Below are 27,301 nucleotides of genomic sequence, written 5' to 3'. Positions count from 1 at the left end.
GTTGTCCCACATCATTCAGAGAACAAACCTTTTTAGATCCTTAACTACTATAGTGCTGCTGATTGCACAGGCACCTGCAATTTCCTAACCAACCGCCACCTGAACAATGATGTGTTCAGCTTCCAGGCCCTCCAGCCTTTCAAAGGTGAATCATTTCACAGTTTGGAGCGAGATCTCCATAGCAACTCCTCTTTGAAGGGTTTAGAATCACCATCCAATAATTCTATGATCATCGGGCCTCGCCGTTCCCAGTGGTTCCTTTCACAGCGGACAGGCAAGGGGGGCATGAGGAGGAAGCAGGAAGATCCTACAGTCTATTTCAGGCAATTCATCTCGCAGCCCCCATTAGAATTCAAAATATTGCGACCTTCAATCACCGAGCATGTGATCTGGAGCTGTGGCGATCTCCAGTCAAGATGGGGAGACATTTTGCTCTAATCATCCAGGATGAGTGGAGGCTGACAAAAACTCTTCATTCTCGCTTGAGGCAAAATGCTCATTTAAATGCTGTGACAGCAGCTCGACACAAGCTGAAAACATACAAAGGGCCATGATCCCCACAGCTGAATGATCTGGATTTAAAATAACAGTATGGTTAAAACAACAACTGACGGGAAAAATAGCTTCATGCAGCACAGGGTAGCTGATTTACTGGACTCATTTATAATGCAAGGCATGAAAAGGAAAGCAGAGTGCTCGGACCCTGCAGAGACAGATGTACAAACAGTGTCAAAGTATGGCGTCAGAAGTGGGATTCTTGCTCCTTAAAAAACAGTTAACTTTGCCACAACAGCACGAACCGTGGCTTAACATAAAATAAAAACAGATAAGACAGTGTCTCATAAATCTGGCAATTATATGAGACGGCTGTCCAGGGAATCATACAAGTTTAAAAATATCCTCAGTCATCATAGCATAAGAAACAAAAGATACCACTTTGGATCGACTCATACTGTGGCATTTGTTTTCTTCATTTTTTTCCCAAATCAAAGTATTAATTCAAACAAAACAACTGTTGTTATATGGATGGCTGCCCTGTTCAGATTTTGCATTAACGATGCATTCTGGGCATTCAAACAGAAGCCTATGCATCATTTGTGTAAACTGGTTTGACTACATGCTGTGTGCTGTGAGGCCGTTGCCAATAGGACTTTTTTTTTGTGACTTTTAAATGACACAATAATAAACAATTAAGCAAACAGGTCTCGTGAGGTACTGGATACACTGATTCAAGACGAATTATGAGGGAGTGATGATGTATCATTCACAGAAGAGACAGTTCTAAAAGCCAGCTCCTTTTGTAAACAAAAGGAGATAGCTTCCATTTGAGAGACAGTGCTGTGTCCGAAAACCCTTCCTAGTGAATACGCCATTTTGTAGTGGTGTCCGAATTCTGAGTGAGCATTGTTATTCACTATATAGTGCACTCATTCTTTCCCAAAATGCATTTTGAAAAGTAGCGAACAACCGATGCTCACTAGCCCAGCAATATTTACCATCATGCATCGCGGCTGCTGCTCTCAACCTTGATGGACAAACGAGAGGAGCACAGGAACACATATTAAAACTTTCTTTAATACTTTTTCGTTTGCTGGCTTTAACCAAATCTGTAGGAAAACATTTAGGATTTAAAACGGAGTAACTCTGAAGATTACAAGACATGAGACCATTATCTTTATAAAATATAAATTACATTACAAACAAAAATGTACACTATTTTGCCATAGAGTGCACAATGTAGTGAATACGCCATTTTGTAGTGATGTCCGAATTCTGAATGAGCATTGTTATTCACTAAATAGTGCACTCATTTTTTCCCATAATAATGCATTGTGAAAAGTAGTGGACAACCAATGATCTCTAGACTAGCAATATTTACCATAATGCATCGTGGTTGCTGCTGTCAAACATGACGGATGAACGAGAGGAGAACAGGAACATATAAAAACTTTTTAAATGCTTTTTTGTTTGTTCGTTTTACCAAATCTGTAGGAAAATGTTCTCCTATGGTGATTATAAGACATGAGATCATCATCTTTATGCAAAAATAAGTGATAATACACACAAAAATGTATATTATTTTGTCATCAAAGACACAAAATTTTTTATCTATCACTATATTTATTTTTTGTGAAAATACGTTACGTTCAGTATCAGTTTTCTACGAGACATTGTTGCTGAACGTTTTTATTGTGAGACAGCGATGATGTCATCGTCCATGGCCAGAGTAGTGTCCGAAATCATTTTTGTGTTTTGAAGCTGAGTCCATCATATAGTCCACTATATGCTGCTATAGGGAGTAGGGAATGGGTGAGTGGTTTTGGACACAGCCATTCTGTTTTTGTAGTTGTTTTAGAAATATAGTAAAGGACAAATGGCGGCATGCTTTAGTTAGCATAGAGATCGCTTCTGTTGACGGGATATTCCTTAACTTGTTCCAGCGCGTGTTGTGTCTACTATTCCAATCTGGGTAAAGGCATCCTAGACCAGTGGTTCCCAAAGTGGGGGTCGGGACAACCAGGGGGGTCACGGGATGCATTCCAAAAAACAAAGAGAAATCTGATATGAGTTTGAATCATACATTTTATATATTATTGTAAAATACTGTTAAAAAGAGTTAAATTTAAAATGACACATAGTTATTGAGTGTTATCCCCCTCAAGGGAAGGTGGGGGTCACTGCTCTCTGATGCTGTTATTTTGGGGGTCACTGGCTGAAAAGTTTGGGAACCCTTGTCCTGGACCACCTCCATTTGCAATCTGAGATTTTGTATATCAAACTGTTTTCAGTACGCATTGAGGTGCATCTACACCGAGAAATAACGCTCAGCTGATGGCATGCTGATCCCAATTATCGCCTCCCGGCTCCCACAGCCAATCACAGCGGTGTATTTGAATATGACATACTTCTCACTGCTTACATCAATGCTGATGCACCATACTGCTGCTGGCAAAGCTTAACCTCCACCCAGCCTCCTCCTTTATAGCATCAAGCTGTTGCAACCTCATTCAGATTAATGCTGCTATGGATTAATTGCTTCTGAACTAATATTATTGTTCATTATTGTTCATATTATATAAGGGAAACTTTGGCCTCAGATAGTAAACATTGCAACATTGCTATCCGTATGGGGGTTTCTAGTTATGCCTTACCTGGAAGGTAAAATCATGCTGCTTGACCAACCCAGGGAGAATCTTATGAGCATAGCCTTCTCCGCCAAGTAAAGCTGTACATTCATTTTGCAATGAAATGGTTACCTGTACAATGAGAGCTCTTCAGCAGTGCAAGGCATACTCACTTGTAGTATGCCTGTGTTTTTGAGTTGTGACACCTTTTTGTTACTTGGGATCTGGTGGCTCACTGTCATAACCAGATATCTCAAAGCATTATGTTAGTGATCATGTAAAGTTATATTGTTCATAAATCTAACCACTGTATGAAGATATGACAACAGCCATTATATGTTAGATCACCTGGAATGTTTGTCTGGAGGAGAACTGTAGCTTACAAGCTCTTAATAAAACTGTTTTTAATGCTTTTTTAAAATATGTAGTTAAATAAATGTAGATGCTTTTAAACTTTGCTTACAAAGTGAGTCTGTAAACACTCAAATGTTGTTCTCTATGTCAACGAAACACATTAAAATACCACAAATGGAGCTCAGTGGAAGTTCCAGCAGGATGACTGTTTCTTACTCATTCATTAGTCACCACTTGTTCACATCTCTCCCTTCTTCCATTCTTTCTCTCTTCCTGCTTGGGGGATCAGCTGATTAGGGACGTTCTCTCTCTTAAGTCCAATCATTGACCAATCATCATGGACTTTTCATATTTTAAAGCTGTCGTTTCAGTGTGGACGCAGCAACCCTCCTCCACCCCAGCCACCTCCATTCAGTTCATCAGCATCTAGGCCTGAGCCTCATAGGACTTCTGTTTATCTTATCCTGCTTCAACACCACGCCCAGTGTCTAGACTCCATAGAGGGGCATCCTATTCCTGCCATTGGCCTCACCACCTCTTCAAGTACATGAAGTCCTCTACATGAAGTCCTCTACATGAAGTCCTCTACATGGAGTCTAATGGCCAAAGACATTGCACATTTCTCTTTCATCCAAATTTGTAAACTGAATAATTGTTCACATGTATTCAAGTCTCTCCTGATTGAACTATGGTTATTTTAAGTAAATGATACTCAACGCGTGGCTCTTGAGCCACATGCCGCTCTTTTGTGAGGATTTGTGGCTCTTTTATGTCTTAATTTGAAATATTATTCCCCCAGAAAACATTAAAAAAGGGAAACTTTGGCCTCAGATAGTAAACATTGCAAGTCATAATTATCAGTTTGTTGTCCACACTTACACAGTTGGCTTTAATTGTCAACCTTTATTTCGTTGTCTGTATATTTCCATTGCCCTTACTTGCAAGTTTAGCCCCTTTTATTCAATTTTTTTGCCACTTCCAGTTTAATGAATTTTTACTGCTTTAAGCCCACTTTTGCCACTCCTTTGTTTTTTGCCCTTTTGCTTCTTTTATCCTGCTTTTTGCTATTTGCAATTTCCCCCCTTTTTTTTTGCCATTTTTAAATGCCACTTTCCCCCCATTATGCCACTCTTTGCTGCTTTTTGCCCATTTTTCCCACCTTTTGTTGTCTGTTTCAGTCACTTTTAACTCTTTTTTGCCTGGTTTTTGCCACTTTTTGACCATTTTTGCAACCTGCAACTCATATTTCTGGCACTTCTCACCCATTTTTGCTAATTTCTTCTCTTTTTGTCACTTTTCCTGCCCATTTAGCCCACTTTTTGTGATGTTATGCCCTAATTTGCCCCATTTCACCCCTTTTCTTGACTTTCTAGCTGCTTTTTACCCATTTCACTCACTTTTCACTCTTTTTTTGCCATGTTTTTTCCACCTGTAACTCTTAGTTTGGCACTTCTTACCCATTTTTGCCACTTTCTGCTCTATTGTCACTTTTTCCTCCCCATTTTTGTTACATTTAGCCAACTTTTTGCAATTTTATGCCTAATTTGCCCATTTTCGGTAATTTCCAGCTGCCTTTTGAACATTTTTGCCACCTTCAACTCGTTTTTATTGCCACTTTAACCCATTTTTTACACTTTTCACCACTTAGATTGTGACTATTGCAAAGGTATTTTTCAACAATTTGGCTCTTTGGTTGAGCAGGGTTGAGTAACACTGTTCTATGTGGTTCTCAGCTAATGGGTCTGGACCCAAAGGCAGTCATGGAGTAATTTTCAGTGGATTGCCAGGAAACGTTTTCTCTCTGTTCCCAAAGATAAGTAAATATATATTGTTTAAACCAGATTTTAGTCTGTTTTTCTCTGTCTCTGGATAACAGAGCTGATTTTCCCATGGCAATGGGGTAATTCCTCCAGAAATGACTCAAATCTACAGGTTGTCATGGAAATAAGCGATGCACTTTTTAAACATATTTGGTTTGTTGTTGCTCTTCTAAGGGTCACATTTTTGTTCCACTTGGATCCCAACTGCAACATTTTTCATTAAATTAATTTTAGTGGCTGAAATTTTTCAGAAATTTGGATCCCATTTTCTCATTAGGAGGTGGTGGAGGGTCCCGAGGCTAGACCAGCTGAGAATCTCTGCCTTAATTACTGATTTTTAAAGTGTTTGTTTGTTGCTTGGTTTCATTTTGTTGATTTGTGGAATTTTTTTTTTTTTTTTTTTTACGAAGAAATGGAAATAACACATTACTTAAAAAAAAAAATCTACAGGTAGATCAACGGTGCCTAGAACAGCAGCATATTCCATAGTTCTTTAACAGATCCTCATACTATTTTAAAACCATTAAAAGCCTTGTTGATCTTTTATATGTCAATCCACTGCTAGAAACGTCTGATAGTAACCACTGCATGGTTGGATTAAAATGTCAACACTACACCTGATGAAGCAACACAACGTCTGAGGAATTCATTCATTACTGCTTAGATAGTCACACGCGTATGTAGAAGTCACAGGGCTGGGTGAGGTGTCCTGGATGTTTGTCAAGTCTGAGAGTTTGTGAGTTGATGAGTGAAGAGACAGAAATTCTGGAGAGCAACTATCACTGGCGTCAGTGAGGAGGCAGGTCGGCCATAAATCATCTCTGTCTGAATACTCAATCCAGTTTGTTCTGAATGCCTGGAGCTGAATAATCAGTTTGATTTGTTCACTGTGAGCCATTAGAGGAGACGGGGCCGGTGTCTGTGTGATGCAACAACTAAACAGGATACAGGGACCTACAATATATTAAATACGTCTTCATCTTATCATAAGATTTGATTTATCATCTGGTTAATAACCAGAACAAACAGCCTGTATAACCTGAGTTGCAATCAACAACACTTCTTAAAGATTTCTCTGCATAAAAATACCTCTACACAGATGCAGGCTAAAAAAAAAGGCCTACATCTTTAACAAAGCACTCCAACTTATCATTATTATAGTGATTCTGCTATTTTGATAGCCAGTTTCACCATTACTAAATCATTAAATTGGATGAAGAATTAAAAGGGTGTTTTATCCTGTCATTGACATGCATCCTTGTAAAGCATAGTCATTCTACCTGTCTGCATTAGTTGCATAAGCTTGTGTACTCGCCAATACCAATACCTGCATTTTAAGCAGTATCGGACGTATTTCCGATACTGGTATCTTATTGTATCTCTATATAAAAAATTGTTACGTATTGAATTGTAGTGTATCACATTTCTTTGTCTAATCTAATCTTACTTAATTTAATCCTGTCTAATCTAATCTAATCATAGTTTCCCATTGGATTGTTTTGTATTACATAGTTCTGTTTTGCATTGTTTCATATTGCATCATTTGTTATTGCATTGTTCCGTATGGCATCATTCTGTTTTGTGTAGTTCTGTATTTCATAGTTTCGTATTGCATCATTCCATTTTGCATAGTTTTGTGTTAGATAGTTCCGTATCACATCAGCTTGCTCTGCAAAGCTCCGTAATGAATCGTTCCGAATTGCATTGTTCTGTTTTACATAGTTCTGTATTGCATTGTTCCATACTGCACCGTTTCGTTTTACATAGTTACGTATTGCATTGTTCTGTTTTGCATAGTTCCGAATTGCATTGTTCTGTTTTACATAGTTCTGTATTGCATTGTTCCATACTGCACCGTTTCGTTTTACATAGTTACGTATTGCATTGTTCTGTTTTGCATAGTTCTGTGTTGCATTGTTCCATATTGCATCGTTTCGTTTTGCATAGTTCCGAAATGCATTGTTCTGTATTGCAGTGTTCGGTATTGCAAAGTCACGTATTGCAAAATTGCATATTGCATGGTTCTGTATTTTCATAGTTCTGTATTGCCTAGTTCAGTTTAGCATTTCATATTGCATTGTTGTGTTTTGCATCGTTCTGTATTGCATCAATCTGTATTGTATAATATTGTATTGTATCGTATAGTACTGTATTGGTCTCTACTGTATCATTCCTTATCGTATTGTACCATATAATATCATTTTGTAATGTATGGTTCCCTATCCTTATCATACTGTTCCACATTGCATAGTTCTGTATCACATCGTTACATATGTATCATCGTGACGTGTTGTATTGATTTGTATTGTGTTTATTGTATCACATCGTTTTATCAGATAATATTTTATTATCTATCTTATCTTGTCATGCTTTGTCATGACAGATGTTTTGTATTTTTCATATTGCATCATACTGTACAAAATCTTATAATACTGTACTGCATTGCATCGTATCAGAAAAGGTCACATCGTATCTTCAAACAGTCATATAGTTTTCTTTAATCGTATTATAGAGGAGCACCTTTTTTATTCACTGAGTCTAATTTACTGCAGATTTATACTCTGTTTCAACAAAGATACAGACTTAAATTACTCCACTGCTCCATTGCCCAGATCATATATAATAGGCTTGCTGCCTTAACAGTAACAAACATTACCTCACTAAATGGTCACTTCATTTCTTCCACTTCAAACAGTAGACAAAGATTTTCATTTAACCAAGAGTTCAGGAGCTGAAAGCGTGAATATCACAGCAAGAGACGAGACGTTTCACCAAAAATAACAGCTTCTTTCCAGCCGATTGCCCACAACCACAGCTGTCCCTGTAGAGTAAATGTGCTCCAGCTCTGTATCTTAAGGCTACGTTCTTACTGAGTGCTGTGCAGCCGTAAATAAGTCTTCATTAGAAGTGAACCAGAGCCTTCCTGCAGCGATGCAGGGACACTGTGTGAGCATTCAAACATCTAATTGCTGGAAAGCAAACATCTGGGAATAAGGCCAGGTGAGCTGGCAGAGCAGCGAGAGGGGAACAGAGGAGTAGATGAAGGAGAACATGTCTGTGTCTTGTCTCATAGACGTGTTCCAGTCACTGCAGAAGCACTGGGAACACTTAGGCTGAAAACGGTTTTATTATGAGAGCAGGGAACGCCAGTCTTTCAACAGAATCAGCTTTCAGGATGTCTTAATGTGCTTTTGTAGTTTTTGGAGGGTATTGTTGAAAGCAAATCCCTTATTTACACAGGCCTTTAAAGCCATTAGGGGTCGGAAATTGTAATATAACATGCATAGTGCTGGGAGAATTTGGAGTTATCACAGGGAAAATCCAGTTAGATTGGAGAAGGTCAAGCTTTACAAAGAATTTTGTGAAACATCTGGCAAAAATTGAATGTGCTCTCTCAGTTTGACTTGACTTGCAGACTCAGGGCACATGTTTGCATGCTCAGTTTGCACCAACAATTCAAACTTCTTACATTATTTTGTCAGGGGTGGCTTTGACCTAGAAATCTGATTGGCTACTCCAGTGGCCACCCAAAATCCTGCTTGATCATTGGCTATTGGCCTAATCAGAGAGATAAAAATCAAGACTCTCTGTTGTGTTGCAACAGGTTGTTGGAAACTTTCTTTGCTTTTCAAATTAACAGAATTCCTGTTTTTTTTTTAATCATTTGAAAATATGATCCATATATACATTTCTTTTAGACTTTTTGATTAATTACTACACACATTTAGCATTATTAAATACTTAACTCATTCCCTCCAAAAAAAAATTAACAATTCAGATAGTTTCTAAACACAATTCTAAATACTATATTGATGCTTAAGTAAATTTTTAGTTGAACATTTGTAAAGCACGAGTTAAGCTTAAAGGTCATATTATGCAAAATACACTTTTCAGGCTTTTCTATCAAAAATCCTCCCAAGAATCAGAAAATTCCATCCCCTCTCCTTCTCTTTCTCCACCTTTCAGAAAATGTGTGCTGAAACAAGTCATTCTCAGATATCCCCCTCATGATGTCATGTGGGGAGTTAGCCCCGCCCCCCAGGTTTGGTTGGCCCTCCCTGCTTGGAAAAAAGTTCTGCCCCCCATCCTCCACTCAGCTGACAGCTGAGAGGAAGATCAGGAGAGCCACATTTCATTAAGCCACATCCATTTTCCTGAGAGGGGCGGAGTCAGCCCGCTCATTAAAGTTTAAAGTCACAGACACAGAAACAGCTCGATCTGAGCAGGGCTGAAAGAGAGGGTTTTTAGACATGCAAAAGTCCAATACTGGAGTGTTTTTCCAGCAAACACTTCACAGCCATTTTTTTGGGGACCTCTGAGACCAACATAAACTTGTCTTAAAAGGGCATGCAGAACACTACATGGGCATAAATATCACGCCTCGAAATGGGATTGTGAATCAGCCAAGTGCCTGTGTGCCCACCCCAAGTGATTCTGTGTTTTATGATAACTGATAATACATGTTTATTTATATCATTTATAGGATTAGGGGGATTTTTTTGGCTCAGATTATTATGATTACAGGTCAGTCTTGTTTTTTTCCAGTTGTTGTGGAGCAAGTTGAATGTACAGTTTATGAAAGGATGTGCAGACATTGATTTTTATAACCAGGACAAGAAAATGGTAGCCACAAGACAAGCTCCTACATCCACCAATAACTATAGGCTATGGTTGTTAGTAATTATTTTGATCCTAGTGTAAGATTCATGCCATTTGATTTTTAGTGTTTTTTTATTGCTTGATCTAACGGCCAATTGCCAATTCAGTGTAACTGACACTGAGCATCTCTCTGCAGCATCTTTATAAACTCCTCTGCTAATTTAATCACATAGAAATACTCACCACTCCAGACACCAGAGAGTGTTTTCCCCCACAACCATATAATCAGCCCTTATAAAAGTAGTGGCTTCAGCATTGCAGTCTGCCTGACACCAGATAGATATAATTACAAAACAAAACCAGCTATGTTTAATGGTTAACTTGTGAAACATACCACATTGTTTCCAAGGTCTTCTTCAGACTGGAAACAATGGCATGCCACAGCACAGAGATGTAAACACGCACACAGAAGCTGTCCACGTTTCTATTTCTGATTGTCAAAGGTTGTTTGTCTTCTTTGTGTGCACAGAAACAAAAGGGGTGGTTTGGGGTGAGGATCTTGCGTATACATCCGACCCACATTAAAGGAATTGTGGGTGTGTTGTAGAATGTATATAATAATGTAATGTGCAAATATTTGTAACCTAAATAAGCAAAGGTAAAGTTTTGTCACACGGGGTAACTTTATTGCCAAAAGAGTTGGCAAATAACAGACAAGTAAACACATAAATTCAAGAAATGCTGATTAAAATGTAAAAATAACATTCAGTTAAATTTCTCAGCACATCTCGTGAATGTGTTTTAGATTGATCTTACTAAGTATTTACTATGAGAGTATAGTTAAAGACTTTCATTGAATTATGACGTATTTTTTCCTGCATATGTAAACTTCTGAGCCAATCACAATACCACTTTTTGCTGTAAATACATGCAAGTGCACTGAATTCATATTAATCCACTGCTGAAAAATTTTACCTAGCAAATGCAATTTTATTTGATCTTTTTTTGAGTTAAGTTTGCGCACAGAAAATATAAGACATGTTCCACTTTTAGTCTATTATACAGTCTGCATAGTAACTACGAACCAGAGACAGGGAGAAAAAGTCTGAGGGTGACTTATGGCCAGCAATCTGCATGATTTTTGTGTTTTTTTAGATAGAATCATGTTAGACAATAAAACAAAAATCTTGTCTAGTCTGTTATGATGTTACCTGCTGTCTTTATAAGTATGCTCAAGTTCATAGGCCATCTGGTAGCATCGACTAAAACTATGACTAAGAATGTCAGTCGACTACTTTTTTCATTAGGAAGACTAAACTGAGACTAGCTAAAAAAACAAATGACTTAAAGTAAGTTTAGTTTTCATCAAGGAGACTAAAAAAGACTAAACTGTAACTAAGTTCTTTGTCAGACATCCAAAATATATGAAAGCACAAGCTGTCAGGTAGAGTAGTTCTGTTAGCTACATAGCTGCATCATCTACATAGCTAAGAAAGCTTCAGCAATGTGGGCTTTAGAAAATATAGCCAAAGTTAACTTTGCTACATGGATAACATAGGGTAGCTTGCATAGTTGCAATTTTAACTTAGTTTAAGCTATGTTAGCTACACAGCTCCATGTATACATGGCTTATCTAGTAAAGGGAGCTACATTAACTAGGTAGCTCCATTAGCTATGTAGCTGTATTATACATGTAGTTAAGTTAGCTTTAGCAACAAGAGCTTTAGCAAACATAGCTTCATAGATAAGTTAGATATGCAGCTAACAAAGCTGGGATCTACGTTAGCTGGGTAGCTCCATTAGCTATGAAGCTATGTTATCTACATAGCTAGCTTTAGCAACCTGAACTTTAGCAAACATAGCTTCATAGTTGTTCTTGCTCTTGTTTTTGTCCTTTAAATGTATTATTCTTTAAATTATTTGCGCCAAAAGTCATAAAACTTGAACTGACTAGCAAGTCACCATAGAGCCTTGGTTCCCAACCTGGGGTCCAGGACTCCCAGGGGCGCCAAGATCTCGGGGTGAGGCTTTGTCTGCTTTGAGGCTGCCAAAAGGCATGACTTGCTTTACTGTGATTGGCCAGGAATCATTATTGCCTTCATATGTTGGCTGGGTTAGAATATGAGGACAGGCCCATTAGATGGAGAGAAGGACGGGTCATACTCTGAAGTTCTCTGGGATATCATTGCAGAGTGGCTGGAGCTTCCTCAAACATAATTTCATACTGATCCCTTCTACATCGGTCCTACAGCAGAAGTTGTTGACGGATGTGCAAATAGAAAAGGCAGATTTCAGGTGAAATATGCAAAGCAGTCTATAGCACAGGCTGTTTATCCTTTGTTTGATGGGTCACTTAAATATGTGGGCCGTAAATTAAGAGTACACCCACTCCGACAGGCCCCACTACACCATTGCTAGAGACCCATTAATGTCAGCCTACATTTCCACTCCGTTAATGATTACTTAGTCTTAATGTGGGTGGTCTTTCACTTCCACTTCTTAAAAACTACACAGACAAAGGCTTTTTGAAAACTGTACTGGAAAAGGGGGAGTAAACATCTCAATGGTAAAAGACAACAAGACCTAAAATGGGCTTAATATTAAAGCTTTCTAAGAATGCCGTTACTGGACTGCTGTCCTTGTCCCAGTATACAGTATATGCACAGTGAGTAAATCAGTATATTAAGAAGAACATGCCTCCACTATGGTAGATAGTGACCAGCCTCTTTCTGCTTATTATGGATCTTCATCTGGTTGACTTTGCAATCCCACATTTTTATTTAGTACAATTTCAGTCATGTGGGTCATGTTTTACATGCATTTTAAAGGTCCTGTTTTATGGACTAATGCTATTATCTGACTTCTTCTGACTGCATGCAAAAGTACTGACTAACAATATCTAGAAAATCATAGACAGTGCATGCTGGAAGAAAGAAAAAGGAAAGTTACACAAAATATACATCAGAATGCAAACACTGAGAACTTTCTTACCTCCATTGCATCCAAATTTAATCAAAAGTGGCATCAGGAATCATGCTATAATATGTATTTTTTCATCTGGATTCCCTTTTAATGTTTCCAAACCTTTAAATATGTCACTGCTTGTGTTAAGCCTAAACCAGGCACAGACTGTTTCACTTTCCCACTTCTGTGATTCTCATTTTAGAAGTGTCCCAGTAGGAATGTGAGGTTTGGTCTGATTTCATTTATCCTGACTGTTAAGTTGATCTTCTTGGCTCCTACCACACAAGATGCCCCACTTTCAAAGCCATAACAAAACTAAGGGCATTCTTTCGTCTCACAAAAGTTATAAATCTGACTAGTTTCTTGTAAATAAAGCTTTTATGGCACAGACAAGTCCACTGTAGTTGCTCTGAATCCTATAAGGAAAAGCAACCAATGACCTTAGACTCACGTGTCAGGTGGAAGATCCCATCACAGGCGCTGATGTGGGAAAGGAAGGCATTTCCCAGGCCTTGGCCAGCATGAGCACCTTTCACCAGCCCGGCAATGTCGACCACATTAAGGAAAGCTGGGACTTTACTGCAACCAAGGATGTCAAAGGGAAACATGTCAGACTGTTGGATTATAAATGCATTGTACTGTGATTTAATACCCAGAGTTTAAAGCTGTAGGGTGATCAGATGAGCTGATAGAAGAGGAATAGTTTCACTGCATTACATCAGCTGGACTGGACATCAATAAAGACATCCTAGAAATTATTTGGTAAAATGTGTACCTAAAAAGGTGCATTTAAGCGACTAGTCTAAAGAGAAGAATATGCTTAGAAAACAGTCCAATTCATCCCAGGGTCAATGTGTCAGTAGATACATGATGTGAGCCTGGTATGCTGAGTCGAAAGTAGCTAAAGTTAGCTGCTAGCTCCCTCTGAAATGTGGGCTGGGCTTTTTCATGAAGGAGTTGGTGATGGGTTCTGTGGCTGGACCAGTGGAGACCACTGGTCCAACCCATCTCACTGCCTCCACTTAGAGTATGAGTTTTAAATAGAGGACCAATAATGCAAACTGAACCATCATGAAACTTATTTGGGTCTAATTCAATCAGATTTCAGATCATTTTTCTTAATGTCATGTGGATTGTGCAGTGCTGTTGTGGTATTTCTTCATTTTCATTATTTGTGCTGTGTTTTATGTGGAATATATGCAGTATGGATAATAAGTTATAAATGTTGTTTGTGGTTTTATTGGAATGTACTTCTTTGGTTAAATAGTGGCTGTTATTTATGTGTATTTTTGTATTTATTGATGCTACTGTAAGGCAGTTTATTGTGTACAGGATTTAAAACCAAGAGATACTGCCCAATGGAGTCAATCAAGGTTATCGTATTGTATCATAAAATAATATAACTGAAGACAATGTAATGCAACTTTGCATAACGTAGAGTAACATAAGGCAAAGTAACATATCATAACATAAAGTAACGTATCAGCTAGCGTGACAATGAAATGTGACGTAACTTAATAATACCCCAGAGCGGCTGTTGTGATGTAAACTGCCTCCCACCCTCATTGATGTTTTGCTTGAGGATGCTCCAATGACACAGAGGTATTATTTGCAGCATGAGATGGTGCATTGTCATGCATGAAGATAATTCTGTTACAGATGCACAGTTCTCCTTTTTGTACCATGGAAGAAAGTGGTCAGTCAGAAAATCTATGGCCCAATCCCAATGTCCACACTCACACACTCACTGACTTTGAGGCACGCTCCCGCTAAGCCCGTGAGGGCTTAGGGCTGTCCCACTGTCAAATCATAAAGTGCGTGAGGGATCTCTCGCTGAGTTTTTGAGCCCTTCATGCACCCTTTCCATGAGTGGGCATCTCTGCATACTTAGTGTGAGGGAATTACCCATAGCTCATTGCATTGTGACGTATAACAGGGATTCTTGAGGGATGCCCGCTGGTACTACAAAAGTGAAGTGAAAAGAGCGAAATTGTAAACAAAAAATATGGAAGGTGCAAAAAAGGGGGGATGTTGCAAAAAAGAAGTATTTTCCTGTAAATATATTATATAAAACAGCCTTCATCCACTGAGAAAACAGGTATATAGGTGATGCACTCTTGTTTTAATCTTTGTTTAAAGCTCTGCAAGATGCTGACTGTCAACAAAAAACAAAGGGCTGTCCCATTCCTGTTTCTATCACTTCAAGCCCTTGCAGCCTCAATCACTTTCCAGGTGCAGTCAGTTAAGTCAATGAGGGCTCAGGGTTTAGGGAGGAGTTTGAGATTCAGCCCATATACTTTGCCGAGGTCATTTTCACACCTTCAGGGACCCCAAAGGAGCCTACCAGCTCTCTCCCCATGATTCTGGACCAAAACATGACTCCGCCCCCTCCTTGCTGACGTCACAGCCTTGTTGGGACATGGTGGCCATCCACCAACCATCCACTACTCCTCCATCTGGACCACCCAGAGTTGCACGGCACTCATCAGTAAACAAGACTGTTTGAAAACGAGTCTTCATGTATTTCTGGGCCCACTGCAACCATTTCTGCCTGTGAGCATTGGTTAGGGGTGCCTGAATAGTCAGTTTATGCACGACTGCAAGCCTCTGGAGGATCCTACACCTTGAGGTTGGAGGGACTACAGAGGCACCAGCAGCTTCAAATACCTGTTTGCTGCTTTGTAATGGCATTTTAGCAGCTGCTCTCTTAATCTGATGAATTTGTCTGGCAGAAACCTTCCTCATTATGCCTCTATCTGCACCCATCTATATCTAATGTTTTCATACCTTGTCCAAGGCATTACACTATTTGAGGCTTTTCAGCAGCAGAGAGATCCTTTTTCTTTCCCATATTGCTGAAACCTGTGGCCAGCTTAATAATGTGGAACGTCCTTCTGAAGTAGTTTTCTTTTAATTGGGCTCACCGGAACAACTGATGATCACAGGTGTCTGAGATTGATCTCAGTGATCCAAAGAGCCCTGAGACACAATACCATCCATGAGTTAAATTGAAAAACAAAAAATTGAATGTTTATGGCACTAAAATCCAATTTTACATATCCATTTCTCTCTTTTCAATGATCTCATACACTTTACAGCACAGGAGAGCCGGACAAGGCAGAGGGTGCTACAGAGTCATATCTCTCTTTGAAAAGCAGACGCTTAGTTCTTGTAACTCAAATTCATGACTGAAATGTTCTCTGCAATCCAGCATATATCCTTGTCACTCAACATGGTGAATCTGTGTAGTAATTTGTCACTATAGCACAGCAAATCTGAATCCAACCTGCTTTAACAGCCTCTGCAAATGCGTATGATAACCAGGTGTTGGAGGTTCAGACACTGCAGCTTTTCTCTCCACAGGAAAAAAAAATCAGAGTGGTGCAGCAATCACACATCAGAGAGAACTGGCAGCTACATGTCAACAACATTGTTATATGTTTCCTCATACCTATAGCAGGAGGAGCAGTGGAGACTACAGATCTGAAGTGTGAATAATGGGACAACGACGAGGACCCCATACCTGGCAGGTTTGTGGAATTGGCAGAGGAAATCATAGCGTTCATCTGGAATGGGCACTCTGCTTTCATTTGGGTCAATGGTGCAGAAGGGGAAATTTTCTGCTGCAGCCTGACTCTTTGTCAGCACATTGAAAAAGGTTGACTTCCTGAAAATAAAACAGAAAAAACAGAAAAACAGCAGTGAGGACAATCTGTGTGAAAGTGCTAGTGTGTGGAGTGTGATGGTTCAACTGTATGATCCTCAAACACTCCAGTAAATCATGCAAGATTGGCTTTTTTACAGTCTGCACATGAAGTTTATTCTAATGGACTGAATAGCTTAGCATTTAAAAAAAATACTAAACCCAGTTACAAGGTCAGATAATCCCAAAATAGATCAGCTGCATGTAGCATGAAGATAGATCTGAGCTGATCACCCAAACAGCCCCTCTGTTGTGATCAAGGAGAGATTTATTTCTGCAGCAGAAGCAGCTCGAGTGTACTTCAAAATCTACAGACAATGGACGAGCGTCTAAGAGTAATAATGGCACAGCAGTTAACTGTAATCCAGGACTTTCCATCCTTATGCCCTCCTCCAGTGCTTCACATTGAAATGATTGTTTAAGTCCTATAGGCATGAAATTGCTGGAGATTGTTGGAGAACATGCATTAATTCCTTATAGAAAGTCGAAGCGTTTCTCTGACATACTTGACAGCTATTCTCAGGTCACCTTGGAGAAGGAAAGAAAGACAGGCCACATTAACACTTCTAACACCACCAGGTAGTTTAAATAATCACACAGAAAATAAAAAAATTACTTTCACGGATGCAAATTAGTGAGTAATATGCTGGTCAACTGGGAAAGTCATGTGAGAATTTGCATGGTGCTTTTCCATTGTGGGGTTTGAAAAGGCCTCACTTAAAATCAGGGAGTGGGTACTCTGTGAAAAACAGAATATTAGAGGCATAAATATGCATTATGCAGCATATGTAGAGCTATTATACAACCAAATCTGCATTCATAGGTAAGGTTGCAACAAGCCAACTCTGACTACAGAAGAAGACTGACTAGAGCAGTGGTTCTCAACTGGTTTGGCCCCAGGACCCACCAGTCTGTCTTACAACAGATCGCAACCCAAGTTTCCAAAAAAACAGAATATTTTGTAGTAGGGCTAAACGATTTGAGAAGAAGATCTAATTGCGATTTTTTTCCCCTAATATTGCTATTTAATATGTGATTATTTTAAAGTCCCTTATCTTATGTATTAATTAACAAACATAAGGGGTAAATCATTCAATATTATAACCAACACAGTATGAGATTAGAAAATCACTCGGAGAGTGCAGACCTCTGCCATTAGCCCAATATCCTAATAGTGAAGAGTCCTTTAAGAAATTCCTGGATCCATCCCCATGTGCCCCCCACCATGGCATTTATCGATTACTCCCTCCCCGGTGGGGGCGACGCATGGTGAGGCAAAGCATTGGCTTCGCTACGGGTGGTCTGTCATGATGGAAGCGTTGCCTGCCGGTGCCAACAGATGCACTGACAGTCTCACCCATGGTCTCACCAGATGACTGGAAGTCATGGCAGAGGGTGAATATTCCTCTATTCCTCCCAGCATTGTGAGTATTCTTGCGACAATTTGCTGCCTTTCTGTCTGTTACGCTCCGACTCATCTCCTCAACCAGGCGTGCGTCTTTCAACCTCTATGAACTCCAAAACTTTGAAAAGAAACACACCCAAAATGCTGTTGGGATTGAAGTTACTCATGTCTGCCATCTCCTGGTGTAAAGTGGTAACAGCCCAGACCCTCGCCATTAGCCCTATCTCCCAATAGTAAAGAATCCTTTAAAAACTTCCTGGATCCAGACGGTGATACGTATCACTCCCAAAATCTAATCAGTTCTTCCTTATGCCATTTCTGACATTTCCTGAAAATTTCATGAAAATCCGTCCATTACCTTTTGAGTAATGTTGCTAACAAACTAACTAACTAACAAACCCAGCCAATCACATAACCTCCTTGGCGGAGGTAAGAAATTAAAGTAGGGATGAAAGATTTGAAAAACAATATCTTACTGGGATTTTGGCTCATATTGCAAATTTGATATTGATTGCTATACTGAAGGGATGATCATTTTTTATATTATTCTCATTTTGATTAGGAAATATACATGAACTGGAAAAGTAGGATTTTGGTAAACTGTTCTGAAAAGGACAATTGTATGTATGCACAATGTGTGGATCAAAAAAACTGCTGCAAAAAGAAATTTGTTTTGTGACACATTTCAGATTTCAAAAGTATTGCACTGGAGGCCATATTGCAATTTTACCTAATTTGGGATTTAATTTAATTTTGTAATTTGGACCAAAATACCCTGATATAAAAAAGAAAAGAAACAAAACAGCAAATTTTATACCCTTTTTCCCCATCATTATGCGTCAACTGTTGCCAATTTTCAAGAGATCTTGTGAAATTTCTTTATTATCATAGGAAAATTAGCCATTTTTGCAAGAAGAGGAGATGAATTAGTTGAAATATTGATCAAACACTTAAATGTACCCAATTTCACAGTAAACGGAATAAAATAAAAGGTATCGATGCATGTCCAAAAAGGACTTCAAGACTTTTGCCATCATTTTTTTCAGACATCTAGTCCCGGCCCACTTTTGGGTCCCGACCCACCAGCTGAGAACCACTGGACTAGAGGCTCAAATCTCCAGAAGGAGCAAGAAAGTTGATTTTAAAGTCCGATCCAAGAAAAAGTTACAAATTCAAGGGGAGCAGATGGCGTATAGGTCATGCCTCATGTAACTAGACTGTTCTTCCAGTCCTGCATGTGATGTCTGCTGTCCTGTTTTCTCCAAATAAAGGCAAAAAAAGTCCCAAAACAAATTCACATACACTTGTTTTTTTTTTTTTGTTTGTTTGTTTTTATCAACAGTTCATTCACAATTATCTCACATTGATACGATTCTGTGACTGTAAGCATTTAGGTATACTTGAAGGATCAAGTAAGAGTATAAGTGGTGGTTTTTATCCTTAACATATACTCTAATTATATGTATAATTAACTGGCACTTGTAATCAAAGACTTTATCAGTGAATAAAAATACAGTTTCAATTTCTCTATGCTTCTCCAGTGTTTCCTGTTTGAGCTTATTAAATGACTCTGAACTGACCAACACAAAGATTCAAAGGTCCAGGAAAGAGTATCAGGAGTTCAGACAAAAACAAATGAAGCCGTCACAGCCACCATCAGTGTAACTGTTTCACATTTATTTAACCCTGTGATTCTCAAATGGTGTGAGCCAAGGTTTGGTGTGGTGTAGGAATCTGTACAACCAATTATAATTACCACAACTACAAAAGAGCTTCAGTTCAGTCAGGCCGCTTTGTCAAGAAATACAAATGATTGACAGCTAGAAATATTTTTCTTTATTTATTTTCTTTAGTGTTGTTTTCAAGACCTATCTGAGACCAAGACTTGCCCGAGATTAGAGTGCACCGAGACCAAGAGAAGACCAAGACTTTTGGGGGTCGAGACCGAGTAAAGACCGAGACGGGACCAAGACTTTTGGGGGTCAAGACTGAGTCAAGAACGAGACCTAAGCCAAGACTTTTGGGGGTCAAGACTGAGTCAAGAATGAGACCTAAGCCAAGACTTTTGGGGGTGGAGACTGAGTCAAGACCGAGACGAGAGCAAGACTTTGGGGGTTGAGACTGAGTCAAGAACCGAGACCGAGACGGGACCAAGACTTTTGGGGATCGATACAGAGTCAAGACTGAGACTTTCTGAGGCTGAGATTTAAAGACATTAGATGAATTGATGTCTGAGTTCTTGCAGGTGTAGCTATTTGTTGTTTTAGCGAGTGCTTCTCCTTATCACCACATAGCAGATCAGTGCTGGTCTCGACTGGTCTTGATTGAAAATCCTGAGTCCGGCCAGTCTGAGACCGAGACAAGACCAAGACATTTAAAATGTAGTCTTGTGACTGGTCTCAAGACCAAGACCGTTCTCGAGTACAAATACTATTTAATTTGCACTTATTGCTGTTCATATTCATATTTGACTGTTCTGGGATCCCCCTGCATCAAGCAGGAACAGCACATGCTCCCGTGTCTCCTGTGGGCCACAAGGAAAGCCTGAGGCAGGGAGAGAAGTAGCAAAACTGCAGAGCAAGCATTGATGACAATGGAGTAACACTGATGAAGTCAGAGGCAGGGAAAAGGAGGAGCTGGGGTGGAGGAGTGTTATAAAAAGTAGCTTGCAGAGTGAGCACTAAAGCATAGCCAGGCTTGAGCAGTTTAAAGAGATAGTAACCACTTTAACTTTTTTTCAGTGTACACTGAGGTATCTGACTGAACTCTGATAAAACACATCAATGCTGTTAAATCTGCATTTTATGGCTTTGAAAAATCTTTTCTGAAAAGGTGCAGCTTACTTTATGTTAAAGGTAGAATGTTACCGCCTCAGAGATTGGAGTGATAAAAGGTTTGTGCTGGAAGAGTAAGGGCTAAATAAGAAGTTCATCTGGATGAAGAGACATAAGAAAACATGAAAAGGAAAAAAACTCAATTCAGATATGTGATTGTGTAAATGACTACAAACACAGACAAACAGCAGAGCATGCTAGCTGCACATTTGCCATAGCTGAAATAGAAATATGTTACTTTTATCTAGCATGACCCTTATTAAGCTTGATATTTTTATTACCAGATCATATCAGGAGATTGTAGATTCTTTGATTTGCTGGTTGAACGACTCATTAATTTCAATCATCTTTACTACACTTACACAAGCTGCTTCATTCAGTTTCATAATAACACTGTGAGATTGTTTCTCAGTATCTATTAGGCAGGAATAAATGACAATAAACTGTAGGTCAGTGAATGATTCAATGCAAGACTGGGGATTTTTATATAGCATGTTCAACACCAATATGTAGTATACATGCACATGTTGGGGACATTAATACAGTTCCTATAATAAGTATTCACATCCTGGGATGTTTTACCCTTTTATTGATTGTATAAAACAATCATGGTCAATATAATTTAGCTTTTTTTGACTAAAAATACACACAAAAAAACTCTTTAATGTCAATGTGAAACAGATTTCTACAAAGTACGGTAAATGAAATAAAAATATGTTAAGTAAAATAAGTGACTGCACAAATATTCAGCTTCTTCAAGTCAGTATGTAGTAAAGCCACCTTACGCTGCAATCACAGCACTGAGTCTTTGTGGATAGGTCTCTGGTAGGTTTGCATATATGTAAAATGAAATTTAACAACATATTTCTATGCAAAACTGCTCAAGCTTGGTCAGGTTGTCTGTCCTGCCACATATTCTCTATTGGATTGGGGTCTTGGCTTTGACTCGGCCACTCCAGAACATTCACCTTGTTGTCTTTAAACCTTTTCTGTGTAGCTTTCTCTGCTTTGGGTCGTTGTCTTGCTGGAAAATTCATCTTCTCCCAAACTGTATTTCTCCTGCAGACTGAGTAAGATTGTCCTCCAGGATTTTCCCATATTTCATTCATCGTACCCTGTATCTTTACAAGCCTTCCAGGCCCGTCTGCCGAGAAGCATCCCCACAGCATGATGCTGCCACCACCATGCTTCTTAATGGGGATGGCGCGTTTGTGGTGACGTGCAGTATTTGGCATCTTGTCTGATGGCCAGAAAGCACCATGTTGGTCTCATCAGACCAAAGAACTTTCTTCCACTTGACCATGGAGTCTCCCACATGCCTTTGGGGAACTCTAGTCCACATAAAGCTTTCTCTTTGCCACTCTCCCATAAAGCTTTGACTGGTGAAGAACCCAGTCAAGTAGGCTGCATAGTCTCTCCCATCTCAGCTGCTGAAGCTTGGAACTCCTTCAGAGTAGTCATAGGTGTCATGGTGGCCTCTCTCACTAGTCTCCTTCTTGCACGCTCACTCAGTTTGCGAGGACGGCCTGATCTAGGCAGGTTTACTAGTGTGCCATATTCCTTCCATTTCTTGGTGATGGATTTAACTGAACTCTGGGGGATGTTCAGAGCCTTGGAATTTTTGGTGTCCATCCCCTGACTTAGACCTTTCAATAACCTTTTCTCTTGGAGTGTTCTTTTGTCTTCATGGTGTAATGGTGACCATGAATACTAATTTATCAGTGACTCCAGCTTCCAGACACAGGTGTCTTTATACTACAGTCACTTGTGACACATTCACTGCACACTCAGGTGATCCCCATTCACAAATTTTGAGACTACTAGCACCAATTAGCTGGACCTCTGTTGAATTAGGTCAGTCACTTTAAAAGGGGTGAATATTTATATGTAAATATGGGAAAAATAAACAGATTTAGTGTAGAAATTGTCACTTATCAAAACTTAAAGCTAAGAATATTTAGCAAGATATAACAACTAATCATTTTTTTCCCCCTTCCTGACTAATATCTGGTCAGATGCATGGAGACGTGATGTTATTCCACTCAACATGTGGTCCGTCATGAGGCCATCTTCTCTGAGCAGCACATTCAAAGAAAGGGTTAAAATGACAGGACTAAATTTTATCATGCCTCTGAGCGGAGAGTACAGCAGTAAACAGGACATGTGCTGGTCTAAGCGTTGAAATAGCTGCAAGGTTGGTTGAATCATAATCTCAGGTTTCCCATATGTGTGAGGATCGGTCAGCTACACCCAACTAACAGCAGGCCGGCGTCTGAGCACGGTTTATTCATGAGGAAACCAAAGAAGGCTATACGCGTTGACACAAATGATATGTGGCAGACCACAACCTCAGTGAGTTCTGCTTCTTACACCAGGAAGACATTGTGGTTTCTGTGGTTGGAGGAACGAAAACATGGGACACGAGAGAGTTCTTTGTGGAAGAAGCTCTGAAATCTGTCAAAACGGCTGAGACACAATGGAAAGAAGTACAGAGTGTTTACACTCTATCATTGTGCAGAATCAAAATATATGATTATACAGATTCTCTCAGCTTATGTAGAATTAAAGTGAAACCATATCTGACGCTTCAACTCCCCTCATAAAATAATGTTGCTTTGCTTTGAGAATGAGCCTTTATGCTCCTTAAAAACCTTAAATTTAAAGGTAACTTACAACTTTTCGACCAAAGAGAACACCAGAATCTGAGTCACGATGACCCTTCTGTGACTCAAACAGGGTTTCAGACGTCATGTCGGGTCTGCCCTGTGATTACAGTCCACTACTGATGTAACTGAAGGTTTTATAAGATGCTGAAGATGTGGATTTTTCCTGACCAAGGTTGACTTATAGACAAGGGGCACCCAGACTTTGCCATGCCAAGGACCCCACAGATAGTATTAGCGTTTAGCTGGGAGCCTCCTCTTAAAATTTCTTAAATTCCTTATGCATAAAGCCAAATAATCTCTATTGTTACTTATTCATTTAACTCAGTATGCCTTTTGGAGTGTGATGTTAAATGAACTGAATGATGTCTCCTCACTCATCACTGCTGGCTGTGTCTGACCCTCTCACCTCATCACCCCCAGGCACGTAAACATCCACGCTGGAGGACTACGGGAGCAAGTTGTGGTCAAACTTGGTCATATGATTAAATTATGTTATTTTTTTTACAAGTTAAGGTTTCAAGATTGATCACTAACACGTTAATGTTAAAAGCCCTACAAATGATGTTATTAGTTGATATAAATATTTGTTTTGTTTCCTTGTCTTACTTCCTGGTGTCTGCAAACCCTCGTGAGTTCTGGCTGAGGCGTCCAGCCTATGAGTGAAAAGCTCTTGCAGACTATGTCATTATTTTATCTTTTTTTTCCAAATCAGCTAAACAAAGCTTAGCGTCAGCTCATGCTGGACATGGTAGTCATACACCCAGGTGATCGCACCCAGCTCCCACAGCCAATCACAGCTGTTTCTCTCAGCACAGCAGCGTATTTAGATATGATGTACTTCTCACTAACCCCTGCTTGCATTGATGCTGATGCACCACACTGCTGCTGCTGGCAACGCTTAACCTCCAACACCCCAGCCTCCTCCTTTTTAGCACCATCATATTCAGATTCGCACTACTATGGATTCATTCCCTTTGAAGTAATTTTATTGTGTTCAGTACACATTATCTTGAATGTATCTATCCATTTTAGGGTTTCTACCCATGTGATCCTGGAAAATCAAGGCATGCTGCTCGACTAACCCAGGCAGCATCTTTGGAGCAGAAACTTCTCCGCCAAGTAGAGCTGTAGATCCATTTTGTCAAAATGGTTAAATGTATGGTGAGAGGGATCCTGAATGAATGAATGCAAAATCGACAGATTCAAACCTTCTTCATTAAGAAAAAATATTCTTTGCATTTTTCTTAAATTGTTGCATCATTTTGCAGTGATGACCTCCTCCATCCTTACGTCAGATACACTCAGCCTCATTGAGAAGCTGTTTAACACCCAATCATGCTACTGATTTGATGTTTCATTTTCTTAGCATTTCACAACATCTTTTGTTAATACCGTCCCAACTTTTTTAAAAACATATTCCTCGTATTCAGCATCTGATCTGTTTTAGTCAAATTTCTCTGTTTCATTCTTTCATATTTTGTTTTTATTTACATTTACCACACTGTCCCAGCTTTTGTGGAACCAAACAATCAATCAGAGTCTTTTAGCAAATGAATAATCAACTCCTCCTCAATGATGGCCATTCTTTTTACTCCTCGTGTCTGTGATGTGAGTTTGTTTCAATCAGCTGAGTGAGAATCCTCAGAGCTAAACTGTGTGCTCACTTTTGTGCAGCTCTGATTTCCTTCCACACTGCAGAGACGTTAGGTAAACTGTAAAGTGCCTGAGATACAAGTGCTGTTTGATCAAGTGTCTATGTGTGTACTCTCTCTGATTTGCTAGAAAACAGCAGTTTGTTAATGATTTTCATTCATTTATATGCAGTCATATCAGCCTTATAATGAGTTTATTCGTACTTGCTAGCATGCTGTTTTATCCGAACGTTGATGGATCAATAAGACTTTATATAGTTTAACTCCACATTCATAAATTAAAGGACGCATTACACAACTTAAAGAGCGCTCAGATGAAGCTGAATTCCTTTAAAACAGGGGTGTCAAACTCAAGGCCCGGGGGCCAAATCCGGCCCGAGGTACAGATCCTATCATGTTTTTATTATAACTGGCCCACTGGTTTTAAGTCTGCAGATTTCCTCCAGTTTAAAAATGTGAACTTCACCATGATGATTTAAAATATCCTTGTTAAGTCATTGGAAAAAGTAAAAAGTTCAAATAATTGGATAAAAAGTCAGGAATGTGGTAAAATATATTTATGTTTTCATTTCACAGCTAAGGTTTTGACTTTTTATTTCATATGTTGACATTTTCAATTCACAATTTCGACTTTTTATTTTGTTTTTTGACCTTTTAGATCCTCAATTTTAGATTTTAAGTAATATTTTGACCTTTTAAACTCATGATTTAGAAGTTTTTGGAACGTTTTAACCTTTTAATCTCCTTACTTTGACTTTTATCTCATAATTTGACCTTTTAGATCCCCAATTTTAAATTTCAAGTCATATTTTGACCTTTAAACTCAAATTTTAAATGTTCTTCTCACGCTTTGACATTTCAAACCAATGATTTTGAATTTATCTCATATTTTGACTGTTAAGAATCATGATTTAAACTTTCTATCTCATATATTTGCCTTTTCAAAAACATTATTTTGACTTTAAATGCCATGTTTTGAACCTTTTGAGCTAATAAGTTTGAATTTTTATTTTCAGATTTTGAGCCTTTAAACTTATCATTTTGACCTTTTTCAATCTCAAAACCCTTTATCATCAGTGCTAAGATTTTTTCCCCCCATAATTCATTGCTGGTGAAAATGAGGTTAAAAGTTGATGGTTAAATGTGGATCCTGCTCGGGCCTCAGGTTAGACCTAAATTCAGAATGTGATTGAGTTTGACACCCCTGCTTTAAAAGAACAGTGCTTTCTGAAAACTCCAATTCTGTCTTAAAGATTTTCTGCATAAAAAAAGACGCTGAATAAGAGAGAGTTGGGATGCATGTGGCTCCAGACCCCAAGGAAAACTCCTCAGGTAAAATGAGCACTGGACAATGTCATCATAAAGAGCAGGATTTTAGAGACTGCAAAGCATTTTGTATATTCCTTTCCTTCTAGCTCAGTCTCCTTTAAGTGACTCCTGCAAACATTTAAATAAAGTCTGCAGCTGTCTTTAAATCTAACATCTGAATTGCAGTCATGCCCTCTCCTGTACTCTGCCTAAATATGCATTTATATTTATGGCGTCGTGGAGGGCAGGCATGGCTAAGATGTGGACAGAGCACATGCTGCTTCATGCAGAGTGAACAGTGCTGTGGTGACACTTAAGATGTAAATAAAACTTTTACTCACCCCACATTGGGCAGACCAACAATTCCTATTTTCAATGAGGTGCCGAACCTTCCAATCAGCGGTGGCGGCTTTGGTGCATCATCTTTTCCCTAATAAAGACAGTGTGTAGAATGTCAGAGGAAGCACTCGTCGTTACATAATCTATCAATATGAGAAATGAAGACATCTGTAAAAAAAAGTGAACCTTCTTTGGAGCCATTTCCCAAGGTTAACTTTAGCTGACTTCAACAACAAGAGAAAAAAATAAAACACAAGTTCATTGAGAGAAAATAAGCTAAGCTAAGTCCACAAATGCAACCAGGCGACTGCACTTCAACTGCACCCCGCGCTCAAAATAGCACACACAGGCTCTGAAAATGAAAGTTGACACTGGAAGCTGGCAGGCTGAGCTGGACTTCCAAATTTAGCTGTCGATACCATCGATGCAGGTTGATGAGCTGATGTAAGATTGATCTCACTGTGAAATGTAAGGTAAAAAGTGAAAGTAGAAAGGCTTGAGTGTTTAGCAGCTGCCTACTTTCCATTAACAT

General features: G+C 39.1%; 1 protein-coding gene across 1 annotated transcript in view; it reads right to left on the bottom strand.

Annotated features, from left to right (window-relative positions):
• LOC121522506 (obg-like ATPase 1) overlaps window positions 1-27,088 on the bottom strand; it is an 80,596-nt gene extending 53,508 nt beyond the window's left edge. Inside the window, exons 1-4 of the mRNA XM_041806991.1 lie at window positions 26,956-27,088; window positions 26,772-26,860; window positions 16,386-16,529; window positions 13,314-13,441 (exon numbers count right to left, since the gene is read on the bottom strand). Coding sequence (XP_041662925.1) covers window positions 13,314-13,441; window positions 16,386-16,529; window positions 26,772-26,860; window positions 26,956-26,970 — 376 coding nt within the window. The 5' untranslated portion in view covers window positions 26,971-27,088. The remainder of the gene's footprint in view (window positions 1-13,313; window positions 13,442-16,385; window positions 16,530-26,771; window positions 26,861-26,955) is intronic.
• Window positions 27,089-27,301: the final 213 nt, after the last annotated feature.

The sequence above is a fragment of the Cheilinus undulatus genome, linkage group 15 (genome assembly GCF_018320785.1).
Source record: "Cheilinus undulatus linkage group 15, ASM1832078v1, whole genome shotgun sequence".
NCBI lineage: Eukaryota > Metazoa > Chordata > Actinopteri > Labriformes > Labridae > Cheilinus > Cheilinus undulatus.
Note: the sequence above shows the minus strand (reverse complement) of the source record. Positions and strands in the feature narration are given on the sequence as shown.